This window comes from Arachis hypogaea, chromosome 11, assembly GCF_003086295.3.
Source record: "Arachis hypogaea cultivar Tifrunner chromosome 11, arahy.Tifrunner.gnm2.J5K5, whole genome shotgun sequence".
NCBI classification, from domain to species: domain Eukaryota; kingdom Viridiplantae; phylum Streptophyta; class Magnoliopsida; order Fabales; family Fabaceae; genus Arachis; species Arachis hypogaea.
In genome coordinates, this window is record NC_092046.1 from 136,890,454 (window position 1) to 136,906,230 (window position 15,777).

The following is a 15,777-nucleotide window of genomic DNA, read 5'->3' on the forward strand; positions in this document are numbered from 1 at the left end:
CAAAATAAATTTTCGATCTCTACATTAAAAACAAAAATCATACTTAACCCTTCATTATACGAAACTCATTTTTTATAAATACAATGTTAATTTTCTTAATTTATAAATATTTTTATTAGTATTTGTAAATTTCACTAATAGTTTGATAATTTTTTCTTTTAAAAAATAAGTATCGAGTGGCAGGTATAGCAGAGGAGCAGGAAGTGATGAAGAACCGCATCACACGTGAGCACTACCCCTTCCCAATGTATACTCCATTAACAATTTCATTATATTACATTAATTACCACAACACATTAATTAATATTACTATTACTATAATACTCTCAGATACCGATTGCAATAGCATCTCTTCATTTCCCTCTCTCTCTCTCTCTTCCCACCCATTTATTTCTCTCTTTCTCCCTCTTCTCTACACAGAATCAGAATAAAACCTCATCTACCCTTCAAACTCCAAAGTCTTTTCTTTTCCTTTTTTTTTTAATCTTCAGCTCTTGGAACTGTCGAGGCTGAACAACTTCAAGTTGACCGAAAACCAAGAAAACATGAAGAAGCTCTATCGTAAAGGAACGGTGCATCCCTCGCCGCCGGTAATATCAGACCACCACCTCGCCTTCTTGCCACCCGCCATCCTCACTCTCACCGTCGCTCTTTCTCCTCAAGATTTAGAAGTCCTTGCTTATCTCCTAACATGCCCCTTTTCCTCTAGCCCCTCTTCCTCCAACCCCAAACCTCGCCGCACCACCACCACCACCACCACCACCACCAATAACGGCAACAGCCAGAAGGTGGTTGTGGAGGGTAACCATCCGCCTCTGTATAACTGCGGCTGCTTCATTTGCTACAAGATTTACTGGGAAAGGTGGGACAACTCTCCTAATCAACGACGCATACATGAAATTATCGACGCCTATGAGGCCTGGTTAGAGAGCAATAACAAGTCCCCGAAGAACAAGAAGAAAGACAAGAGGAACAAGAAGGGTCCTTGTAAGAGCAAGCCCGAGCAGTTGGCGCTGGTATCTGATGAACCCATGGAATCTGCGGCGGAGAGTAGTAAAAGTGGCGGGGCTGGTCGTGTTGACGATGAAGCTGATGACGGCGGCGGTGATGTTGGGGTTGAAGGTGGTGAGGAGAAAGGTCCAGTTAGGAGGTTAGTGAGTTTCATTGGAGACAAGATTTGGGGTGGTTGGGGTCAGGGGCAGTAGTGAGTAGTAGACAATCAAATAAAAGGAACATGAATAGAGCAAATTAAAGGTGGGTTTAATTAGTCCTTGCCCTTTCTTTTTTTTCCTTTATTTATCTATTTTTGTACATTATTATTGTTAATCACTACCCCCTTCGATGTACAAAAAGACATAGTAGTCTGGTTTTTGTTTGCTCTAGGTGATTACTTTTGTTACAATCACAATTAGTTCATACTTAATCATCAACCTACTATTCTGTGGTTTCAATTTGTTCTCATCATACACATTTCTTCCCTTTTTGGGTTTTGTTGTTTCTGAGATGATCGGATCATTGATTGTTATGTCTGCTGATTGATTGATTGATTGATGCTTTGTAGGCCACTTCAATCGAGAATGTCTTTTATAGTTCTCTGTTTGTTATTGTTGAACGAATTTCTTTTATTTTCTTTCACCCTTTAATTCAACGGAGCTTTCATTTCATTTTCCTATCTACGACTGTAGTTAGTAAATTTGATACCATTTCTAACTGAATATGTTTTATTTTCTTTTTTATAAATTAACCTCTTAGTAATACTGCTAAGTATTAATATTTTAGTGGCTACTGGCTAGTAGTGTAGCAGGCATTAGGAAAGTGTGAGCAAAACATGTTCGAATGTTGTAAGGTTGTCCACTAAACGACGTCGTTTCGTTGTTGGAATGAAATGGAAAGGTGCTGTGAGAGCACCGTTGGGCATGTTTGTATGGCATCAAAGTAATTGGGCGGTGTGTCGATTATGTCAATGCTGCAGTTGCCGGTGATGACGAAACACCTTTCAGGAAAAAAAAATATATAGTGGTCCAATTTAATTCTTTCAAACTGCATGCCCTGCACATCAATTTTATTTCAATTATTATATTATACAGTGGTTATCCGAAAAAATGCCTCCAGATTAAACTATAATACTAACGCGATAATAGTATGTACTTGGTGACCGTAAACGTGATTATGGAGTATCATTATAATAGTTAAATAATCTGATAAGTAAATGGAATAGAAAATAGAAAATGAAAGTATAGATGGGGATGGGTGGGTGTCGCCAAGAACGAGGTCGGCGAAAGCAGTGGCTTCGATTAAAGCAAAAGGCGCAGAAAAAATGCTCTCTCTCCCCACTTCACTCCAAATTCCTTTTTACGGTGTTCTCTAGGTTCTCTTTATTTTGTGTTTTCTCCATGGCGGTGTTTAATTAGGGTAATGAAGAAACTAGATGTTTTCTTCAAATGAATGGTGGGTATATTGTGTGTGTGTGTTTTTTTTAATATAATTTAATCCCATGTTGATTAAGCATGCCTTGGCTATTTTGGCACCATGTGTATATTTGTATGGTTGGAAGCAAATGGATTAGTTATAGTTGTAGATAAATATTGTTTTAAACAAAATTATTTCGCCACCAATTGTTGTAAACTACGTTATGCCACATTTGGCAATAAGGGAGCATTCCTCATGCTTGTTTGTCACTACTACAACTTTTGTTGTAATATTAATTAGTGACGAAATTCCTCTTAATGGTTATGCTTGATGGCGGCGCAAGGACAATAAAAAAAAATTATATAATTCTCTTTAGAAATATCTTCTTCAGAAGCCTCGCATTAAATATTTAAATATTTCACTCATCATAGTTCGTTCGTTAGAGATAGTTATTAGCCACTTTTTGGATATATATCGTTTTTAAGGATTAGGATCAGAACCTTAGAAAATTAGCATAATTTATTATTTTTAATTATTAAATTAAAAAAAATTAAATTAATAACTAAAAATGATAAAATTTGTTAGTTTTTAACTATTTTTTTAATAGTATATTTGTGGAGATTCTATGTATATGAATGTTCTATTATAAATAAAAATATTATTTATACATTAAAATTAATCACTAAAATTAGTCACTATATTATATATAAATATATATTATTTAGTAGTTAATTTTAGCAGTTAATTTTAATGTATATGTAATATAGTCGCATTATAAATTGTTGTTATTATAACGTATTCATTCATTAACTAGGGTTATTTTGCATTTCCTAATATATTCTGCATATTGCTTGAGAAAAGATTGAAAAAGTTTTGATTGAACATGAAAGTTGGAAGTTGAATACGTGGGATGTGTGGCCTGTCAATTTCCACATATATGAATCAGAGAGAACTAAATAGTGTAATAGGCTCCGCTGAAATTGGAGTGTGGTTCTTATTTTTTCTTAATTGATTTGGTGTTACTGTGTGGACGAAAAAACCTTATGAGCTCGCTCCAATGAACTAACACATTTGTGGCAGGACCATGCTAGACGTCAAAATTTTCCAGCGTTTGCATCGTTGGAAGTCGGTCATATAATACGAGCTAATCCTACTTGGAGATGACTCCCAATAATGAAGACAAAAATAAAAAATTGCATTAATTAAGTAACAATCTGAGCTTTTGTTGTCATTGATTTTTTTTAGCTAGTACCTTTTTAGGAGGACTAAATTTTCAATCTATATGGTCTCACGTTATGCGTGTGAATGTGTGATATTATGACTTTAACATGAGCTTTTCTAAGCATAAGCCTAACCATGCGTCCATATCTTTGACTGGCTTGCCTTCCATCTTAAAGACTAACCACATTCATTGTTTCTCTTAAGTCAATTTTGTCAATTCCACCTCCTTCAACTTAATACCTTTTTTTCATTTTTTTAAGTAATTTACCACTAGGGGACCTAAGCATATGAAATGAAGCCTACAGTTATATATGAATCATAAAAAATAAAAATTTAAACAAGCAATCAACCAATAAAATAATAAAAATTTAAAGATTAACGAATTAAAAAAAAAAAGAACAATGCTACATTCTCAGTAAATATTATTATTTTTGGCCAACACTCAACTAACAGTAATTTATACTCATATTTATACACGTTTTACACATAAAAATATATACTTTGTATTTATATTTATCAAAATTCTATACACAATTACACATAAATAAATACATTTTATATTTATATTTTTTAAAATTTACATACATAAATTAATAAAATTTATTTATTAAAGACAATTTAATATATGTACTAACTAAATGATGACAAAAATTACTAAAAGTTGTTAATCACTACAAATTTCTCTTAAAAAAAATTCCTAATTTTTTCTCTCAGGACTAATAGACGCGGTCCCATTTATATAAAATTGTACCTCTAAAATATTGCCACATATGATAGATAACTTGCTCTCAAATTTGACAAGGGTTTGGAAGGATTTCAACCAAAAATCCTTTACACGTTATCATAGATTTGTTTCTCGTTATATAACATTTGCTTGCATAGGGTCAGCGCTGGATTTTTAAACTTTCTTTAGGCTTTTTTTTGTAAATTTCTATCTTATCCGAAAAAGATATCACTGTGTCAACTGTCAAAGGACAATGTTGTTCCGAAATTCAAAGGGCATAAATTACTTGACACTAGACTCTCTAAACAATTTACTTGTGAGGTAAAATAGGAACACCAAAATTATACTATTTTGGTTTATTAAAAAGTTGATGTATTTAGATAAATTTTTTTCTTTCAAAATCTTAGTTTTTTCAATGAACAAAAAACTGAAAGAGACTATTAATTTAAGAACGAGAAAATAGTAATTATACTAATTAGTATTTTGTAAAAGACAAGGTTCCAAAATTGTGTAGTGGTAATAAAATGGCAGAGGATACGAAGTGTAAGTGAGTGATGACAAATGTTATTTTGGTTGGTTGCACTCAATGATGATAAAAAAGGACCGTACCTGGCATGGGGTTGTCTACTTTCTCAGTTATTAATAAAGCCATGAATCATTGCATTGCATGTAGGAACAAATCTCCTAAGGATATGAATAATCAATCCTTACACTAAAGTAATTAAATTTTCTGTATTAAGCTCTAATACAATGCTTAATGAATAATGATATTTTTTGCAGTAACATATGGCATGAGTTGCATATCTTGATGGACCTTCAATTAATATTCTGCTTCTAGAGCTTGGATCACATTCATTTATTTTGAGCCATGATGGATGTAGTAGGCCAAGGTCTTAAATATTTGTGTGCTTGTTTTATGGCGTGAGAATGGAGTAAATCAAGATGATTGTTTTGTATTGTATCTAAACATAAAGTACATCAAAGAATTAAATGAAAATTGATAAGAAGCGATTAATTTTATAAAATTACAAGAATACTCAACAACATAAATAAGACTTAATTTTTTTTTATTATCTAAACTTTTTAATCTTCAATTCTTTTTTTTTTAATGTGTGTATTTTTTTTCATGCTGAGTATATCTTTTTTTTAGAATATGAAAGCTTGTATTAAATAGAACAAGATACATTTAAATAATTAAAATTTTTAAGATATGATCACTTTATCTTCTATTTTTGTAAAATAAGATTTTGAATGTTCGTGACACCCACATTTTATAATCTATTTTATTTTCTAAACATGTATAAATGTTTATATCTCAGATACTATTAGAAAGTAAACATTTTAGACTTTAATTTAGTCTCATGAATCATCAGTTTTATGCTTGTTTTATGGCATGAGAATGGAGTAAATCAATATGATTGTTTGGTATTGTATCTTAACATAAAGTACATCAAAAAATTAAATGAAAATTGATAAGAAGTGATGAATTTTATAAAATTACAAAAATACCCAACAACATAAAGAATACTTAAAATTTTTTTTATTAGCTAAACTTTTTAATCTTCAATTCTTCATTTTTTTTATGTGTGTACTCTTGTTTATGTTGAGAATATCTTTTTATAAGATTTGGAAGCTTGTATTAAATAGAACAAGATGTATTTAAATAATTAAAATTTTTAAAATATAATCACTTCATCTTCTATTTTCGTAAAGTAAGATACTAAATGTTTGTGATACCCATCTTTTATAATCTATTTTATTTTCTAAACGTGCATAAATGCTTACATCTCAGATACTATCATAAAATAAACATTTTAGACTTTAATTTAGTCTCGTAAACTATCAATTTTGTGCTTGTTTTATGGCAATGGGGCCATGTCTCCAAAATTTTTTATAAAAAAATTAGTAATAATTTTAAAAAAAATAAAGAATAATTTAGTTGGCTTAAATATTTTACTATAATTTAGGATACCCAAATTTAAATCATATCTCATGCTTTTATTGTATAATAATTTTTAGAGTGGGCCTTTATTGGCTTCACAACACATTTAACAAAAAAAAGGTTATGCTTTTATTGCATAATAATTTTTAGAATGAGTCTTTATTGACTTGACAACGCATCTAACAAAAAAAAAGTTATCTAACAAAAATCACCATGCTTGCTGTTTTGTTTTTCATTATAAAAATATGTTTTGTTTCTCATTCTAAAATTAGGTATTATTTATTTATTTAATTTAATATTATTTTATATATTACTGTTTATTTAATTTAATTTTTTATATGATAAAAAATATTAATAAATATTATAAATTTTAATATTTATCTTTCTATTTTTTTTTACATATTTTATAGGATATATATTTAAATTTTTATACAAAATAATAATGAAAAATCAAAGAATTGATGCATTTTGTAAGAGGAAGACTAATATTCAAAAAGAAAAACATATAACTTCTATAATATCAACACCTATAAATAGTTCTTCTACTTTAATGAATCACGAAAAAAGTGAGACCTTAAAAAATTCAAAGAGTTGCATCAGATGAGTTTGATCTTAAATTTTTATATTGAATTTTTGGCCCCAAAATTTTGTTTCAAACTTCGAGACTTGACATGAAAATGGAGTAAATCAAGATGATTGTTTTGAATTGTATCTTAACATAGAGTACATCAAAGAATTAAAAGAAAATTGATTAGAAGTGATGAATTTTATAAAATTACAAAAATACTCAACAACATAAAGAATACTTAAATTTTTTTTATTAGCTAAACTTTTTAATCTTCAATTCTTAAATTTTTTTTAGGAAAAGTCTAGGTGACCAGCAACTTTTTTAAATTCTGGCCAGCATGTAACCAACAAGAAAAAGTGAATTATTTGATGAAATTTCACACCAATCTCACACCATTAAAATCATCATTGATGACTATTTGATGGCTACAAATCACAAAAGTTGCTGGCCCCTGGCACTCTTTTTTTTAATGTGTGTACTCCTTTTCATGCTGAGTATATCTTCTTATAGAATTTGAAAGCTTGTATTAAATAGAATAAGATACATTTAAATAATTAAAGTTTTTAAGATATGATCACTTTATCTTCTATTTTTGTAAAGTAAAATGTTGAATGTTCGTGACACTCCACTTTTTATAATCTATTTTATTTTCTAAACGTATATAAATACTTACATCTCAGATACCATTAGAAAGTAAATATTTTAAACTTTAATTTAGTTTCATAGATCATCAATTTTGTACTTGTTTTATGGAATGAGAATGGAGTAAATCAATATGATTGTTTTGTATTGTATCTTAACATAAAGTACATCAAAGAATTAAATGAAAATTCATAAGAAGTGATGAATTTTATAAAATTACAAAAATACTCAAGAACATAGAGAATACTTAAAATTTTTTTTATTAGTTAAACTTTTTAATCTTCAATTCTATTCGGTAGGTCAGGTACCGGACGGTTCGGGTTATGACCCTGGGTTTACGCTTGGGATGGTGGAGAGGCTCGTCTGGTCGTTGTTTCCTGGTCCCGGGTATGCGAGGTTCCGAGCACTTCGTATGTAGAGGGGGGTGCCACCTGCAAAGACACTCCGACGCTCTTGTCAGAATATGTGCAGGCGGAGAGGAAATGGTGTGTGAATGTCACGTACCTTGGGGGGAGAGCCAGTCTCCCCTTATATACATGTCAGTAGTGGGCCCTTCCAGTGGGCAGGCCCACACTCTCAAAGGTGTTGTCCCACGGCTGTGTGCAAGCCGTACGGGACGCGTGTCCGGGTCGGGTGGAGGGCGCACCATTGGGCCGGCGAGAACTCGGGTCGGGTTGACCCATGTGAGTTTTGGGCCAGGCCGTAACAGTGCCCCCGACGCGTCAGCGATGGTCGTGGGGGCCATGGGTGGCGCGTGACGTTTACCTTCGTGCGTTGTCGTTGGGTCGGCGGATTGTGGGAGGGACGCGTCTCTTGTGCGCGTGTCTCTTGATCTGCTGTGGCATCTGTTTGCCGTTTCGTTCTCCGCGCTGGGCATTTAATGCTCATAATGATTTGAAAAAACCCGTGCGCAAAGACTATCTTACCCCTGCTTCCTTTCGCGCTTCTTTGGGGGTGGTTTTTAAACAGTTTTCTCCCTATCCACCTCCCACTCTTATCATTTCTAACTTCTTCTCTCCCTAACATCCAAAGCTTCCTGCGCGAACTCCTTCCTGCTTCAACTTCCAGCCCAGATTTCCTTCATCGCTCCAGGTAATCTTCTGGTTTCTTTCTTCTGGTATCTGCGTTATGCTCTGTTGTTGTGTGATTTGTTGTTTGCATCTACTGCATGGCTAGTTTTATTTTTGTTAAGAGGTTTTTCCAGTGTTGGGATAGGTGGGTTAGGAAAGGGGTACCATTCCAGGATAGGCTTTTTTGGGTGGTTTGTGAGGTAGGCGTAGTTTTTAGCCGTATCTGGTCATGATTGAGTTGGAAAGGCGTAGTTTCTGAGTTTTTTCGGGCTCCCGACCTCATAGACTAACGGAGTGGTACCCCGCTGTAGGTATGCCTCGCGTTGTCTCCCGGTCTTCCGGATCCGCTGCGGCTTACGACCCATATGCTTGGGTGACTGACGATATAAGGAGTTCACCCAACCAGATGGACTTGGAGGAATTGACGGAGTTCCGGCAAGCCGGTTACCTGTGTGGGGGTACTGACGAGGAGGCCAACTACGAGGCCATTGTCCCGCTTCCTCGTGAGCGTATTTATGAGCTCAATTTTCATTCTCCTCGCGTCCCCGATTGGATTTGGTTTTACAAGTCCATGTTCACACAAGTCGGTGTTCGGATACCGTTCTCCGATTTTCAAATGGCGCTGCTGAACCGGATATCCGTCTGTCCGTCTCAACTTCATCCGAACAGCTGGGCTTCGATCCGCTGCTTCGAGATGGTCTGCGAGTACTTGGAGCTACCGGCGTCGGTGGACGTTTTTCTCTTTTATTTCAACCTTACCAACCCCTCCAAACAGGGGAAAGCAAGAAAAGGGTTTCTTTCTTTCCGTGCTGCCCAGGGTAGGAAGATTTTTAGCCTTTTTGAGGATTCCTACCATGGTTTCAAAGATAAGTATTTCAAGGTTCGTCCCGTCAAGGGTCGCCATCCCTTCTGGTTGTCGTTAGAGGGGGAGCGCCTTATCCAGACTTACTGGAGCTTTGGCGCGGGGTCGAATCCTTTTGTGAAAGTGTCGTACAAGAGGTTGTCGGCTGTAGATAAACAGATAGCGGACGTTCTTCTTGCTATCTTTGAAAAGAATCCCGTGAACCCCCACCTTCTCATGGGTGAACGGGAGGCCGGCCGGAGCTATATTCGTGAGTTCCTTTTATATGTTTCTTGCTTTTTATGTTTGTCGGCTTGACGGCTAACGTTCTTGTTGTTTATTGCAGTGGAAATGTCTGCTACCGTGACTGGTCTTGAGAACCTGATGAAGACCTTTTTTGATGCTAGTGATGATGAGAATGCCGGAGAGAAGGACGCCGGCAAGTCGGAGGGCCCATCAGGGGAAAAGACGGGCCAAGCTTCCCCTGCTCATGGTACCGAAGCGTCGGGAAAGCAGGGCTTGGGGGGTCAGGCTTCCCCTTTTCATGAGGAGGGACCTGCTGACGGGCAGGCGACTCACACCCCTCAACCGGATAGCGACGTGGAGCTTATCCACACTCCTAAGAAGCGAAAGATGTCTTCTAGCCCGGAAGGGGTCCTTACCGTAATGGAGAGGAATTTTGATGCTTCTAAGTTCATTGATTCCCAACTGATACCGGGGACAGAAGAGCATTTTCATGCAACCGAGCTGTCCGGGCAGGCGAGGTGGATGTATCGCACCTTGCTTCGTGGGGCCGTGATAGCTCGGAAGGCCGAGTTTGAGTTATTCGGTATGGAGGCGCTTCGGAGGAAGCTTGAGTCTTCTGTTAAGGCGAACAATGATTTTAAGGCTCAAGTTGAACTCCTCCAGGGTCAGCTGTCCGAGATGGGGGGGAAGCTTAATGCTGCTGAGGAGAAGTCCTCGTTTGTTGCGGAGAGGTTGAAGGCGTCCGACGAGACCGTGGCCCGGCTTCTTGAGCGTGAGATGACATTGGAGGGTCAACTGAATGCCGCTCAGGGTCGGGTTGTCGCGTTGGAGAGGGAACGGGAGCAGGCTATCTCGGAGGCGAAGGCCGCTAAGGCAGCGGCCGTTGAGCTTAAGAAGAAGCTTAAGGTGGCCAAGGAACAAGGGAAGAATGCCATCTTGATGACCGAGGACGCCCTGAAAGCTCAGCTGAAGATTGCTGCTCCTGATTTCGAGACGTCGTCAATTGGTGTTTTCAAAACTATCCAAGACGGGAAAATTGTTGATATGCCGAGGAAATGAAGTCTCGTAACTTAGGATATTTTGTAGCGCATTTGCTGAGCACCCTGTTGACATTTTGTCGTTTTATTTGTCTTGAACAATTTACTTGTCCGTTCCGTATGTTGACGCTTTATGAGTTATCGTCGTTTGATTGTTATGATTTTTGCTAGTCTCATTATTTTGTCGTGTTGCCGTTACCGTGTTACCGTTTACTCTGGCCGGGCTTATTTCTTGTGCCCGTCTCGCCGTTTTCGCATTTGGCAGTAATTCGGACCGATTCGGTCGCGTAGTCGTCGAGTTGGTTAAGGCGTATGAGCCGTCTGGCTCCCGGGGTGATCAGTCCCGGGGTGCCGTTTTAAGTTTTGGTCGTGAGAAACAGACATGGAGTAAAAAAGTTTTAACAATTAAGAAATTTGAACAAGTGAAAACTATTCGTCAGTTGGGCAAGTATTTGACAAAGTAAGCAAACAAGATGAATTAACTATGTGGACAGGGCAAATATTAACTATTTGGCTAGACTCCCTGGTCGGTGAGCCGGTGGATCAGGAGTAGAACCTCTTTAGGTTACCTGCGTTCCATGTTCTGGGTACTTCCTTGCCGTCAAGTTTTTCGAGTTTGTAAGCGCCCTTACCGAGTACCTCCCTAACCCTGTAGGGACCTTCCCAGTTTGCCGCCAGCTTGCCTTCCCCTGGGGTCGGGACGCCGATATCGTTGCGTCGTAGGACGAGGTCCCTTTCTTCGAAGTCTCGTTTGAGGACTCTTGCGTTGTAACGCAGGGCTATTCTTTGTTTCAGCGCCGTTTCTGTTAGGTGAGCGATCTCCCTTGTTTCTTCGATAAGATCTTTCTCGACCCCTTCGCTCATGCCCGCGAGTAGTAGTCGGGGGCTTGGTTCGCCGATTTCAACTGGTATTACCGCGTCGACCCCGTATGTTAGGTGAAAGGGGGTTTCCCCCGTGGCGCTTTGCTCGGTTGTCCTGTACGACCATAAGACGGAGGGGAGTTCGTCGGCCCAGTTTCCCTTCTTACTGTCTAGGCGCTTCTTTAGACCAAGAAGAATGACTTTGTTTGCGGCTTCTACCTGCCCGTTTGTTTGAGGATGTTCTATTGAGGAGAACTTTTGTTTTATTCCCAAGCCGGAGAGGAATTCCATGAACTTCTTGTCGGTAAACTGGGTCCCATTGTCTGAGATAACGACCTCCGGGATAACGAAACGGGTTATCACCTGCTTCCACATGAACTTCCGGCAGTTGGAGGACGATATTGTGGCTAGCGGTTCAGCCTCTACCCATTTGGTATAGTAGTCAATGGCTATAATGAGATATTTGACTTGTCCTGGGCCGACCGGGAAGGGTCCCAAGAGGTCGACTCCCCATTGTGCAAAAGGTCGTGTAGTCGTTAGCGAGCTTAGCTCGGAGGCTGGTGCTTTGTGGAAGTTGGCGTTTTGTTGACACTTCGTGCATTTTCTGACAAATTCCTTCGAGTCCTTCATCATTGTTGGCCAGTAATATCCTGCTCGGATGAGCTTCCTTGCTAGGGCTTTGCCCCCGATGTGGTGTCCGCAACACCCTTCGTGGACTTCTCTGAGCACGTAGTCCGTTTGGTCAGGGTGTAAGCACTTCAATAGGGGCTGGCTGAGTCCCTTTTTGAATAGTTGTCCTTGTATGATTGCGTATCTGGCCGCCTCCCTTCTTAAAGCTTTGGCTGCCTTCTCATCCTCGGGCAACTTGCCGAGTTCCAGGAAGTTGGTAATGGGGTCTAGCCATGAGGGGCTCGACTCCGTCAGGTGGAGGGCGACCGCTGGTTCCTTCACCATGCCTTGGATGAGCGACCGGTTACCCGACCCTGGCTTTGTGCTCGCAAGCTTCGACAAAAGGTCTGCTCGTGTGTTTTTTTCTCTTGGAACGTGCTGGATAATGACCTCTTGGAATTGGCCTGTTATTTGCTTAACCTTTTCCAGGTACTTTTGGAGGAGGGGGTCCCGGGCTTGGTAGCTTCCGTTTATCTGCGAGGTGACGACTTGGGAGTCGCTGCATACTTCGACCCTCGTCGCCCCGACTTCCCGGGCCAGCATTAGTCCGCCTAGGAGAGCTTCATATTCTGCCTGATTGTTCGACACGGGAAACTCGAACTTGGTCGATTGCTCATAGATGACCCCTGCTGGGCTTTCCAAAATGACCCCGGCTCCTCCGGACGTTTGGTTGGAGGCTCCGTCCACATGGAGCCTCCACCGTGTGCCCGTTTCCTCGGAGGGATCGCCCGTTACCTCCACCAGGAAGTCTGCCATTGCCTGGGCCTTGATTGCGTGTCGAGGCTCATACTGTAGGTCGTATTGCGAGAGCTCGATGGCCCAGGTCATCATCCTACCAGCCAAATCAGGTTTTTGCAGTATTTGCCGAATCGCCTGATCTGTCCTCACAACTATACGGTGACTCTGGAAGTATTGTCTTAACCTTCGGGAGGATACTAGGAGCGCCAAGGCCAGTCTTTCCAGTTTGCTGTACCTCAGCTCTGGTCCCTGGAGTGCCCTGCTCACGAAGTAGACGGGTTGTTGAATCCTTGCTTCTTCTGTAACGAGGACCGCGGCGAGCGCTTCCTCGGTTACTGATAGATAGAGGTAGAGCGGTTCCCCGGCTCTGGGTTTCCCAAGGACTGGTGGTGCCGCCAAGATTTGCTTGAAGTGGTTGAATGCCTCTTCGCATGCTGGTGTCTATTCGAACGTCATTCCCTTTCTCATTAAATTGAAGAAAGGCAGGGCCCTTGCTGCCGATGCACCGAGGAAACGGGACAGGGCTGTCAATCTCCCAGCAAGTCTCTGGACGTCTTTGATGCAACCCGGACTCTTCATTTGAAGGACCGCTTGGCATTTTTCGGGATTGGCTTCCACTCCTCTTTGAGTGATCATGAAGCCTAGGAACTTCCCGGCCTCCATGGCGAACGCGCATTTGAGTGGATTAAGCCTCATGCCGTGTTGTCGTAGAGACGAGAAAACATCGTTAAGGTCACTCAGGAGGTCGTCAGGTCGGGCGGTCTTTGCGAGTATGTCATCTACATAGACTTCCACTGTTTTGCCCAGTAGTTCGCTGAATATCTTATTCATCAACCTTTGGTATGTGGCTCCCGCGTTTTTTAGGCCAAATGGCATTACCTTGTAACAATAGGTCCCCCCTGGCGTTATGAACGCCGTTTTTTCCTCGTCGGGTCGGTGCATCGGTATCTGATTGTACCCTGAGTAGGCATCCATGAAGCTCAGGTATCTGTACCCTGCCACCGCGTCGACAAGCGCATCAATATTAGGTAGGGGATAGCAGTCCTTGGGACAGGCCTTGTTGAGGTCAGAGTAGTCCACGCACATTCTCCACCTCCCGTTGTGTTTTTTGACTAGAACCACATTTGACAACCAGGTCGAGTAATCCAGTTCCCGGATGAATCCCGCTTCTAAGAGGCTGGCCGTTTGCTTGGCTACTTCGTCCGCCCTTTCCTGCGACATTTTCCTCCTTCTCTGGGCCACTGGTTTGGCCCCTGCCTTTACGGCCAGGTGGTGCGACATGAGCTGGGGGTCTATTCCCGGCATGTCGGCAGGTGTCCAGGCAAAGAGATCGGCATTAGCCCTGATCATCTCCATCAAAGGCCCCTTTATTCCGTGTGGGAGGTTTCTGTTTATGAATGTGAATTTATCGTCCTCCTCGCCGACTTTGAACTTTTCCAAGTCTCCTTCTGGCTCTGGCCTGGGCTTGTCGTCTACCCTGGCGTCCAGGTCGGCCAGGAAAACCCCTGACGCTTCCTTGGATTTTTTCCTGAGGGAAAGGCTGGCGTGGTCGCAAGCGACCGCCGTTTCCAAGTCGCCCCGGAGGGATCCCACGGATCCGTCATCGGTGATGAACTTCATCACCAGTAGTTTCGTACTGATAGCTGCCCCTAGGTCGTTGATGGTCTTTCTCCCCAGGATGATGTTATAAGCCGTCGAATCTCGTAATATTACAAAGTCTGCCATAATTGTCCTTCGTCTTTGCCCTTGTCCCACAGAGGTCGGGAGTGTGATGATTCCGTCTGGCTTGATGAAGTGGTCTCCTAACCCTACCACACCGTGCTGGTGGGTCGTCAGGTCGGAATCTCTCAATCCCAGGACATCGAAAACATTTCGGAACATGATGTTTGAGTCTGCCCCCGTGTCTACCAGGATTCGTTTGACGAGGCCAGTTCCGACCCTGGCCGTGATGACCATGGGCGGACTTTCCGGCACTTCGTCAAACCATTGGTCCTCCGGGCCGAAAGAGATGGGTGGGAGACCTTTAAGGCTTCTAACAGGTGGGGTGGAGACCGCTAAGACCTTGGCATCTTTCTTCTGCGCCGATTTCGACCTCGGGGCGGTATTCCTGGCCGTCACCACGTTTATTACCGTGAGACCGTGGTCGTCACCCTCTGGCTCCTGTCGTCGTCTTGTTGGTCGGGATCTGTCCTCGTTGTCGTTGTCCCGGTGGCGTCTCCTTGGTTCCCTTATAAGGTGGGAGAAGTCGGCGAGTTTGCCGTCCCTGATAGCTTGCTCAAGTGCATCCTTTAGGTCAAAGTAGTCTTGGGTCTTGTGCCCGTAACCCTTGTGGTATTCGCAGTAGAGGTTCTTGTTTCCTCCCGTCCTGTCCTTCAGTGGTCGGGGCTTCGACAGTATCCCTTTTTCTGCTATCTGTTGGTAAACTTCAGTGATCGATACGGTGAGGGGGGTGTAGTTGGTGAACTTCCCAACTCGGGGGAATGGTTTGGGTGGTTTACTCGGACCGCCATCCCTGGCGTGTTCCTTTGGCCTTTCTCTGGCTTCGAAGTGCCGGGATTGGTTGCAGGCGGGCTGCCGTTTATTGGCAGCCACAACCCGGCTGACTTCCTCGTCATTAATGTATTCTTTGGCCACGCACTGGATCTCTTGCATTGTCCAGACGGGCTTCGTGGTGAGGTGTTTCCTGAAATCCTCATTCGAGAGCCCGTTCGTTAAGCATAAACTTGCCACTGAGTCCGTCAGACCGTCAATTTCCAAGCACTCGTCATTAAAACGGTCCAGGTACTTTCTGGTCGGCTCTCCGGGTCTT

General features: G+C 41.1%; 1 protein-coding gene across 1 annotated transcript; it reads left to right on the forward strand.

Annotated features, from left to right (window-relative positions):
• The first annotated feature begins 282 nt into the window (after positions 1–282).
• LOC112722845 (uncharacterized) lies at positions 283–1,451 on the forward strand. Its single transcript, XM_025774023.3, has one exon. It carries the CDS (start codon positions 546–548, stop codon positions 1,203–1,205), a length of 660 nt encoding a protein of 219 aa, XP_025629808.1. The 5' UTR covers positions 283–545; the 3' UTR covers positions 1,206–1,451.
• The last annotated feature ends 14,326 nt before the right edge of the window (positions 1,452–15,777 follow it).

Bases quoted from the DNA above. Each gene is read 5' to 3' on its own strand.
- LOC112722845 (XM_025774023.3), top strand. From the start codon at position 546: ATGAAGAAGCTCTATCGTAAAGGAACGGTGCATCCCTCGCCGCCGGTA.